This window comes from Elephantulus edwardii, unplaced genomic scaffold, assembly GCF_000299155.1.
Source record: "Elephantulus edwardii isolate Elephantulus edwardi_28Jun2011 unplaced genomic scaffold, EleEdw1.0 scaffold00216, whole genome shotgun sequence".
Taxonomy (NCBI): Eukaryota; Metazoa; Chordata; class Mammalia; order Macroscelidea; family Macroscelididae; genus Elephantulus; species Elephantulus edwardii.
The window spans coordinates 522,667-534,165 of NW_006399966.1; the positions used below are offsets into that span (position 1 = coordinate 522,667).

The following is an 11,499-nucleotide window of genomic DNA, read 5'->3' on the forward strand; positions in this document are numbered from 1 at the left end:
GAGAATAGTGCAACAATGAATGAGTGGAAGCCCAAAATCTCTGTAAATGTTTATGAAAATTAATAAAATATAATTATAGAAAAAAAAAACAAACAAGAGGGATTCTTACTGGGTTGATGAAATATACTAAAACTAACTTATAGGTGATGGTTGTATACCACTCTGGTTGCCTACTGGCAAGACACGGTGCCGCCAATCTGAAGGCATGTGGTTCAAATCCAGCAGCTGTTCTAAAAAAGAAAGATGAACAATCTCCTTCTTTGCTATTTACGGCCTCTGAAAATTCCACTGGAGGATTAGCTATGGTTTAGTTCCAACTCTACAGTACGTAACAACTAGTGAGCTCTGGTGGCTTAGTGGTAAGGAACTGCACTGCCAGCCCAAAGGTACACAGTTTGAATTCACCAGCTGCTCTGTGGGAGAAGATGGGCAAGCTCTTCCCATATGATTTACTGCCTCTGAAAACTACTGGAGGGTCAGCTATGGGTCAGTTCTGACTTGACTGTATACAGCAGCAACTACAACAAACTTTAGTTTTCATGCATTTGTCAGTTCTACATATTTCATGTAAGTGGGATGACATTATATCTATACATACACTGTGTCTGATTTCTTTCAAAAAAGAATGACACACTATTTAGCCATAAAGAAATACATGTATTAAGGCATAGTTGGACTTTAAAACATTAAACTAAGTGAAAAAAAAAATCAGACAAAAAAAAAGGACATATATGAAAGGTCTAGAACAGAAAAATGCATAAAAATTAACAAAACTTATTAGTGTTTACTAAAAGTTCTTGTGGTTTAGTTCCAAACCCTCTTTGGTGGTTCAAATCTACCAGTGGATCCTCTGGTGTAATTTATATCCTTAGAAAACTTGCCTTGAGTATCAGCTATGAGATAGTTCCAACTTGGCAGCAGTGAGAGAATGAATAAGGTTAAGGTGTGGGTGGCAGGGAAAAATGAGGTGTTTAAGTAGTACTGTGTCTCTTAAAGGTGCTGGAAGGAATTTGGACCCAATAATGGTACTCCGTTGCACAACATGGAAAAGGTAATTGAGGTTACTAAAATATACCTTATCATAGTGGAGAAAACCAACAACAAAAACCAAAACCAAATGAAAAACTTCAGTCTAAACTAAAAAAAATCCTTTCAATGATACCTGATGTCAAGAGAAATAAAAGATACTTTTAACAGCTTGATACTAACATAGACTTTTAATTTTATCTATGTTTTTATATCTTTTGGGAATACAACTATACAGACACTTCCAGAACATGCACATTCCTAGGGTAAAAAAGATAAACACACATATTACCTAAGCACAAATAAAAATAGGGCAAAAAAAGATGAACAGAAAATTCATATACTGTTAGACTAGGATTTAGTTTAATTTCAATATATAAACTCCAGTCAAAAGGAATTGTTTGAAAATCTTACCTGCTACTGAATTTGGCCGTGGCATGAGATATAGTGGAATAGATTGTACTGATTGGGACAAAACAGTTTCCAAATTCCTCTCTGGGATTTTATTGAGACTATAGGTAGAAGCCATCATGTTTTCATCTACTCGATATAAACAGGAGTCCATGCTGGATTTTTGAGATTGCCACGGTTTCAGATTTCCTCCAGATCCTAATTCTTTACTGCTTTCTCCAACATATTTTGTGCGTTCCACATTTTCAGAATAGCTTGTCAAGGTGGCTAAAACACAAAATGAGTAAAATAAATTAAAAAAGATAAGAGATTAGTCTTTTTGATTATTCAAATTTATCATTAGATAATAAGGATAATATTAATATTTTTTAAAGTTGATGATGATCATTTTACTCTCATCATGAATTCTAAACTACTGAAACCAAAACACAACTGTTTCTCATAAACTTGAACTTTAATAACTTTATCTAAATGAGCCAAACATGTTAGTTAATAAATTCAGAATATACCAGTGATAAAATTGTATTACAGAAATTTATTTATATTCATAAATTTTAAGACCATAATAATGGCAATAAGGAAAAATGAAAAACGTGCATTTTAATTATTCATCCAATTTGTACTATTTTATAGGCTTTAATGTAAACCTTTCTGTAAAATAATTTCATTTTTTAAATGTTAATTTAAATCAGAGTCAAATATTAACAATGAACTGAAAGTTGTCCTTTTGCATTACAATTACACTTTGTATCTGCCTTCTTTATACTCTCTACTTTTATTTCCAGTGGAGTAGAAATATATTTTTTGTTTCATGTTTACTTATAAATACATATGGCATTTTATTCATCTTTGGTTCATCAAACATGTAGAAAATATTTCCCAGTTGGTATTTTTACCCAAATAATGTGTTTTCTTCACTGAATAGAAATTCTTAATTTTTATGTAGTAATTATAAATTTTTCCTTTCATAGTTCCTGCCCTTTGTGTTATGCTTAGATAGTACTTGATTATAAAATTATCAAGAATTTTATCCATTATTTTCTGCTAGTATGTTTAAGGTCTTGTTTTTTATATTTAAATATTTAATTAATCAGGATGAATTTGGATGCAAGTTATGGAGTTATAATTTGTTTCCCAATAACAACTATTTAGATGGTTCAAATCCACTAGTTGCTCCATCTCTTGTTACACAGTTTACTGCCTTAGAAAACCCACTTGAAGGTCCCAACTTGACAGTACACAATAACACAAAATATTCTCTTCTAGGATTATGTATTTTTTTCCAAAAGCATAGCACAAAAAAAGTAGGTTCTTGTAACTCCTCAAGTGTTTTAGGGAAGAGGGAACATCTATTCACCTTATTCCTAATATTTCCCAAGAGAAAGACAAGCAAGTCCCTTCTCATAAAGATTTACAGTCTTGTCCTCTCCTCCTTTCCTTTCAAGGAGGGAGTTCCATCTCTTTGGGACGTGACTTCCTAAGAAATCTATCTTTACTCTTTTACCTTCACTTCTGCCTCCTCCTCATCTTTTTCTCCTCATTCCCATGTTCAAATAAAAAGCTTTGGCTTACACTTTAATGCTCCACACACTGAAGCCTGCTCTTCCGAAGAAACCCCAAGATTGCTCTACCCTGTGCTACCTTAGAACTTGGGCACCACTCCCTCCTCTACTTTCTTCTGCCTCGCACAACTCCTTTCCCTGTGTGAGAATGGTAAAGTAGGACACTGAATGCACGATAGTGCTTTGGTTTTGAAATCGGGATAATTCAAGAAGACATATTTTTCCACTATCATTAAGTGCATTCAAACATCTACTTGGTGAGTAAGAAAATATTGGTGTCGGATTTATGGTGGACTGGAGTAGAAAAGGCTCAGAGTATGGAGGGAATGATTTTGTTTCCTTTTGTCTCAGCATTGCTCATATGGTAGGGAAACTGCTTTCTAGGAGTAGTCAGTTTGGGTTCTTCTTCCTACCGACTGGGAAAATAGCAGAGGGTCATGTGTTGATGTGCTTTTTTTCTTTTTTCAAGCAAAGTAGGAATACTTTTCTGTGCTACTGAGATATGCAAACCCATAGCCATTCTAGGATGGCAGGCCCCATTCACACCACGTGACCGGGATGACGTGCCCATCCACATAGTGTCCAAGGTGGTGGAGGCCTCCACATACCCCACATGGTTGATCCAAGATGGCGGCTCCCACTTACTAAATATTGTCCTAGAATATACAGTGACATTCTGCTTATCTAAATACACATAATTAAGTACATATATTAAAGTGCTTTAATTTAGAAATCAGGGAGCTCTGGGAACCTAGTGGGAATCTCCTCCCAAGTGATTAAATGTCTCTGAAAACCCACTGGGGAGGATCAGCTATAGACTGGTTCTGACTTGATGGTACACAACAGCAACAATTTAAAAATCACTAACAAATCCAACCTCTCAAATAAATTAGCTCCTAATTATTTTATTTTTTTCTTTTTCTAGTTTATTTACAAGATTCAAATACAAATTTGAACAAATTCTTTCCATTTCCCTCACCCCTCACCCATCAAACTGTATAACCCAATGATTAATTCTTAAAACTCTCAGTCATAAATCTGAAATTAAGCATAATTTTTTAAAAAAGAAATGAAGCCTAATATTTGTTCCTCTTTATACAGCCAGTCATGAGTGCTGGAGACAGAGCAAATGGCTCTACAAGGACACTTGACTGTCAACAGTTTACATTTTACTTTTAATACTGCCAGATCTTTCTTCCATGGTGCATAAGTGGTAGTAGGTTTGAACAACTGACCTTCTGGTTAGCTGCTGACTCACTTAACCACTACATCATCAAAGATTCTTTATTAGGTTTATTCTGGGTGAAACTAAGGGGCATGATTAATGGGTTTTGTGGGAATTAATGAAATATGCATTCTTAAGAGAGAAGATTCTTTCTAGAATAATGTATTGAAATGAAATAAGATACTCAAGATTACAAAAGAAACCAATATTGTTGAAATGAGCAATCAAAATATTAAAAACAGAATCTGACATAGTAATTTGTTATGTGCCACTGAGTTGACTCTAATTCATAGCGACCCTACATACAATAGCTCTGAACCCTGGTCTGTCCTGAGCCTATTTAATCATCTCTGACATACCTACTCACATCACCCTAGTCACTCAGTCAATCCATCTTATCCAGGGTCTTCCTCTTTTACGCTGTCTCTCCACCCTTCAAAGCATGGTGTCCCTCTCCAAGTACCCTTATTAATGTATTAAACTACAAGATCCGGTGACAGTCTAAATTGTACAATTTTTAGATGGAGATAAGTGTAAAAGTTATTTTATGGATCTGAAAAACATTACAATGTTATATGAAAATATATTACATTTTTATTTGTGTCAAAGTCACAATATATACCTCTTTGTTAAGTACCTTAAAAACATATTTTTGATTCTTAATTATACTACCAAAAGAGTAAATAACAAAAGGCAGAAACTTCATAAGAATTTAAACTTTGTTCATGAAAGGATTCTATCAACAAAGTGAAAAGATAACCTAAATAAAGGGAAAAAATTGGGAAGGAAGTACTCTGCACATGATAAGGGTTTAATTCTCCCTTATTAAAAACTTCTACAATTTAAGAACATAAAGATCCAACATAAAACAAGGAATAGTTAAACGTTTTGAAAATATTTTAATGCTATCTGTGATTTAATATTTCACTTTCTTTAGTAACTCTTGAGGAGCAAGCATTGTTAAACTTGACAAAAATAAAATTAATCAATTATTTTTTTTCTTTTAAGGTTCATGACTTTTGGGTTTTGGAAAAAAAAGAATAATCTTTGCCCAATTCAAGGTTACTAAGACTTATGTGTCTATAATTTCTACTGGAAGTGTTATATCTTTAGCTTTTTTGCTTTTAGTCCTATGATCCATGTTGAATTAATTTTTGTATATTGGATGAGGTAAGAAATAAGAGTAGGATTTTTCCCTACTCTGCAAATGTAAATTTTTCAGCAACATTTACTTAAAAGAATATCCTTTCCTCATTGAAAGACTTCAGTATCTTTGTCAAAATCAGGCTGCAATACACATCTTCTATTTTTTATCTAACTATTATTTTCTATGATTTTATTTTACTTGGAATGGAATGGAAACAACAATCAAGAAAGAAAATTATGGGCTCCATGCTCCCCTGATGCAGTCAGGGGCTGCAGCTCCACCCTCCCCATACACCAGAGTCACAACCCTGTCTCCTCACAAGATGTGGCGCCACCAACCCTTTACGGCAGGTCCCACCTCCCACCTTAGTGGGCCCCCCTCCTAGTAGGCTCGGCACACCCCGCAGCAGGACTGCCACTTTCACTGTACCTGAGACCTTGGACTTCTGCTTTGAAGGACCCTGAGAAGAGTGAGTCTATGACTGCTAGGATCCAGGCACAGAGAGAGCCTACCCTAAATGTGAGATCCACAGTTACACCCTGGGGCGAGTAAAGTTCTGGAAAGCTTCACCTCCCCGCCAAAGGCCTAGCTAGGTAAGCACTCTCAGTGACATAAGCAAGAGAGGCCTCAGGATCCTCATTTTCAAGGTTCCCGCCCAGCCTGGGACTCATACTCTGACCCTGAGGTGAGCAGAGCTCTGAGAAGCTCTGTCTACCTCCTGAAGGCCAAGTCAAGTAATCACACCCTATGACTCAGGCAGAGATGAGAAGCCTTGGGGAGTTCATCCCTAAGGACTCTACCTGACCTGCGACCCACCTTCTAACCCTGTGGTAAGTAGAGCTTCAGGAAGTGCTTTCTCCATCTGACTGCCTAGCTTGATAATCACCCTCTGTGACTGAGGGAGAAAGGGGAGTCCTTGGGGGCTTCATTTCCAAGGCGCCCACTGGATTGAGGCCGATGCTCTGATCCTGAGGTGCACAGAGCTACAGAAAACCATGCTTCCTGGCCAGCCAGGTGAGGCCACCTGCAGAGGTTGCAGAGATTTTGGAGTTCTACTTTGACACATCTAGGGTGGATGATCAACACTCTACAGAATCAAAGCCTTTTTTTCTCCCCAATTTATAAACTTGAAGAACTACACCTAGCACTACCAGACCACCATGAGAGTACAATAAAACTCTCTTTCCTTTCTACAAAAACATCATCATAATTACATGAAGAAGCAGACTACCTCAAAACCCACACAAAACCAAAGCAAAGTGTCACCCAAAGAAGTGATCAAAACAGAGTGAATGGACTTCGTGGAGGAGCAAAGGCTGATAGAGATTGCTGACACGGAATTCTGAAGAACAGTGGTGAAATATTTTCACTGGCTGAAATAAAAATATTAAGAGGAATTGTGGGGAACTACAAGCAAAACCCTAGAAGAACTAGCAATACAAAAATAGAAAAATAGAATAGAAAAAGCAATACAAGACAAATCAGATGAAATGATGAAGCACTGGTAGAAAAACAAACAATAATCAAGAATGGTAACAGCAGTATCTCAACAGCTGTCAACATGTTGAAGGAGCAGATGAGTAGAACTGAAGAGGAAGAATACATAATCAGTGCAACAGAACATAGAGTTCTCAGCACTGATCTCCTAGAGCAAATCAGAAACAAAAATAAAGGTAAAGTTAGAAAGTCTAAGAATTATGTGGGACACCATTGAGAGGAATAACATGCAAAATTGGAATTCCTGAGCAGGTAGAACCAAAATAATGCACTGGAAAAAAAAATGTAGAAGAGTTACTAGAGGAAAATAACAGGTATCATGATAAATGAGAAAACACACAAGAAGTTGAGCAAACTCCAAATAGAATAGACCCCAAAAGACAAATACCAATGTGTACCACAGCCAGGTTCTCCAGAATTAAAAAAATAGTAAGAGAAAAAACCAAGAATTATCTGCAGAGGAGAACCAATGAGATTAAGTGTTGATTTCTCAACAGAAACTATGTAAGAATTATATATTCAAAAGAATGTATGTATTCTCAAAGAATACAACTGCTAAATAAGAATCCTATACTCAGCAAAGTTTACCAAGAAATATAAGAGAAAGATCAAGACATTCTCAGGAAAGCAGAAACTAAGAGAGTTTGTGAGAACAAGACCAAGGCTGCAAGAAATTAACTAAAGGAAATCCTTCCCACAGAGACACCAACGAAAAGTGGATAGATCAAAATAATCAGCAATAACATAAAAAGAACCAAGCAAAAGAAAAGAAATAAAACCTTGCCTTTCAATAATCACACTGAATGTGAATTGTTTAAATATACCAATAAAGAGAAAAAGTGCAGCGGTTTAGATAAAAACCAAAACCCATCAATGAGAAGTGAAGATAAAGACAGACTAAACATCAAAATATGGGACGAGGGGAAGGGAGAAATCAAGCAAATAACAACAACAACAAAAAAGGAATATTAATATAGTAGTAATATTAATCACTGATAAAACAGACTTCAACCTACAACTAAGAGAGGATAAAATAGATGAAAGGGACTTTCTAAGATCAAATCCCTATGCACATCCAAAAACTTCCCCAACAGGGTAAAAAGGGAAGCCACAGACTGGGAAAAAATATTTGGTAATGACATGTCAGAAAAGGGACTTATATCTAGAATTGATAAAATACTCGAGCACTACAGTAAGATAAAGGAAAACAACCCAACTGAAAAATGGGCACAGGATATGAACGGACTTTACCAAAAGAAGACATTCCAATAGCACACAAACACATGAAGAAATGTTTAAAGTCCCTAGCTCTAAGAGATGCAAATCAAAACAACTATGAGGTATCATCTCACCAAAGTAAGAATAGCAAAATTTAACAGAACAGCAAACAACAAATGCTGGTGAGGTTGTGGAGAAACTGAAACCTTTATTCACTGCTGGTGGGAGTGTAAAATGGTACAACCACTATGGAAGGCTGTATGGCGCTTTCTCAAAAAGTTGCACATAGAAAATACCATTTGACACAGCAACTCCACTCCTGGGACTATACCCTAAGAAACTATAACCACCACCCAAGGAGATATATGCACACCCATGTTTACTGCTGCTTTGTTCACAACAGCAAAGAATTGGAAATAACCCAAGGGCCTATCAACAAACGAACTTACAGAGAAGCTCTGGTATATCCACACAATGGAATACTATGCTGTTTTGAAAAACAAGGAAATAATGAAATATTATACAAAATGAGAGACCCTGGAGGACATTACGCTGAGTTAAATATCTCAGTCAGAAAAGGACAAATACTACAGAGTGCCACTGTTGTAAAACAGGACTGGCATCAGGGTTGGTGGTGGTGGTGGGGAACTGAGAAAAAATGGGATAAATAATGTATGTTGCATTGAAACAAATGAGGGAGAGAACTGTTTTAAAGGGATATATGATTAGGTATTATTGTCATGACAGGAGTCCAGAACGAAGGATGCATAGTGGAGTGGACTTGGGGGAAGGGATTGTATAACAAAGAATTTTTCTTTTACTTTTCAAAGAGAAGAACAATCTGGGGAATGGAGGGGGGGGGCAGGGAGAAAAGGGCAACAATGAATGAATGAATGGAAAAACAAAGTCTCTGGAAACTTTCATTAAAATGAATTAAAAACCAAACAAACAAGAAACAACATACTTCAAGGTAAAAACCACCATAAAAGACAAGGAGGGACACTATATAATGCTTAGAGGGTCAATAGAACAAGAGGATATACCCATCTATGCACCAAATGATAGAGCTGCAAAATATACAAGACAAATATTAACTGACCTGGAAAAAAACCCCACACTAGATGACACAACAAAAATAACATACTTCAATATAGCACTCTCAACAAAAGACAAGATGACTGGAAAGAAACTCAACACATACAGAAAAACTATACGCTTAAACTACTTGACCTCAGAGACATATAGAGGGTAATGTATCCTAAAGAAGTTTCGTATACACTCTTCTTCAGTGTGCATGGAACATTCTCCTGAATAGATAGTGTACTGGTCACAAAGCAAGCCTTAATAAAGAAAAAAATGCTAAAATAGTACAAAATATTTTCTCAGATCACAATGCAATAAAATAAGAAATGAACAAGAGGACAAAGAAGAAGAAAAAAGATGCAACTGAAAGTTAACTAATACACTAGTGAAATAACATTATTGGGAACACTGTGCACTGGTATGGGGGGGAAGGAGGGACAATCTAAAAGGAATTATATGCATGACAATTGATAGCTTGGAACAAGGCAAGCATTACAAAGGGAACTGGGGGAGGGAGGAAAATCTGCATGCATGAATGAATGAAAACCAATCTCTTTGTGAATCTTCACTTTGAAAAAAAAGTATTTGTTTCCATCTCAGGGAACCAATCTCAATGCTTCCCAGACTTCAAATCTTTAAGTGCATTTTATTCAGTACAATCCTAAAGAAATGTTCAGGAGCCAAATCTTTTATTTCCTCTTCTTTCTCAAAGTGTATTCTTTTTGTGTTGTTCTCTGTTGGTTACAAATACTACATAGTGCCATTAATAGATGAGAGTAAACAGGAAAATGTCTCACTTTTAATTAGAATATTTACACTAATTTATGTATAAGTATAATAGTATATTAAACATATAAGAACACAAAATCAAATGATGTACTGTATTGATCAAATGTGCAGAAAATAATCTCTTTAAAATTTTAAAAAACAAAGACATCACTTTGCTGACTAAGATTTGCCTGATCCAAGACAACCTTTCCATTTTCTTTGTTGTTGTTGTAAAGTGCTGTCAAATTGGAACAGACTAAGTGACACTCCAGTGGGTTTTTAAGAACCTGGAAATCCAGTGAGAGGAGACTGTCCATCTTTCTCTCTTGGAGCAGCTGATGGGCTCGATCCATATCTTCTTGAATTGCCTGTATAACTCTTTACCACTAAGCCAGACGAGTGCATGCAAAAGCTTGACAAGGAAAAATGAAGAAGGAAGAATGATGGTACTTGGATTATTGACAAAGAATACTGACTATAACTTGGAATGCCACATGAATGAGCAAATCAAGGGAGTTCTGGTGGCCAAGTGGTAAGAAGCTGCACTGCAATCCCAAAGACACATGGTTCGAATCCACCAGCTGCTCTTTGGGATGAGTAATTTATCCCCGTGTTATTTATGACTCTGAGAAAAAACCTACCACAGGGTCAGCTATGAGTCATTTCCAATTTGAAAGAATACAACAACAACAACAAAGAAAAAAAGAATGAGCAAATGTGAAACAATTATAACCAGGATGGTTCCTCAGAATTGAAGATGGTCAGAAACCATATATATTCATTTTCCCTTAGACCTAATTATTCCTATTCCTTTCTAGCTACTTTCTCTTCACATTTTGGAGAGGTCTCTGATAACGGACTTGTCCTATTGCAATGCATCTCCTGATTTCCTGATTGCTGGTGCAGTTTTTATCCAAGCAAGAGAATATCATTGATAGCTTCAAGCCATTTTACATTTATCATAATGTTGGATTTTGGTCCTGTGGTGAGGACGTTTGTTCCCTTGATGTTAAGATTAGTCCATAACGAAGGCTGTAGTCTTTGATCTAGTGCAACAAGTATTTCATAATCTCCTCACTTTCAAAAAGCAAAATTGTGTTATCTGTATAATGCACTTTGTTAATGAGTCTTCTTCCAATCCTAATGCCACAATCTTCCTCAGAGAATTCGGCTTCTTGAATAATTTGTTCAGCATGCAGACTGAATAGGTATGGATAAAGGATACAATGGTGACACACACCCTTTCTGTTTTTAAACCACGCAGTGCTCCCTTGTTCTGTTTTGAAAGCAGTTTCTTGATCTAGGTATGAGCACAGTTAAGTGTTCTGGGATTCTTGGTTCTTCTCAATGTTAGTCATACTCTATTATGATTCACACAATCAAATGCCTTTATGTAGTCAAGAAAACACAAATAGCCATTCTTTCATTGATTTACAAACCCTCCCCCTGGTCCCGTCCACCATGGAGCCGTCGCTCTAGACTCCTGTGATGACAGAAATACCTAGTCACATATCTCTTTTAAACAGTTTTCTCCCTCCTCTGTTTCAGTGCAGTATACATTA

General features: G+C 36.3%; 1 protein-coding gene across 1 annotated transcript in view; it reads right to left on the reverse strand.

Annotated features, from left to right (window-relative positions):
* TANC2 (tetratricopeptide repeat, ankyrin repeat and coiled-coil containing 2) overlaps positions 1-11,499 on the reverse strand; it is a 380,809-nt gene that overhangs the window by 170,174 nt on the left and 199,136 nt on the right. Inside the window, exon 6 of the mRNA XM_006897797.1 lies at positions 1,441-1,704. Coding sequence (XP_006897859.1) covers positions 1,441-1,704 — 264 coding nt within the window. The remainder of the gene's footprint in view (positions 1-1,440; positions 1,705-11,499) is intronic.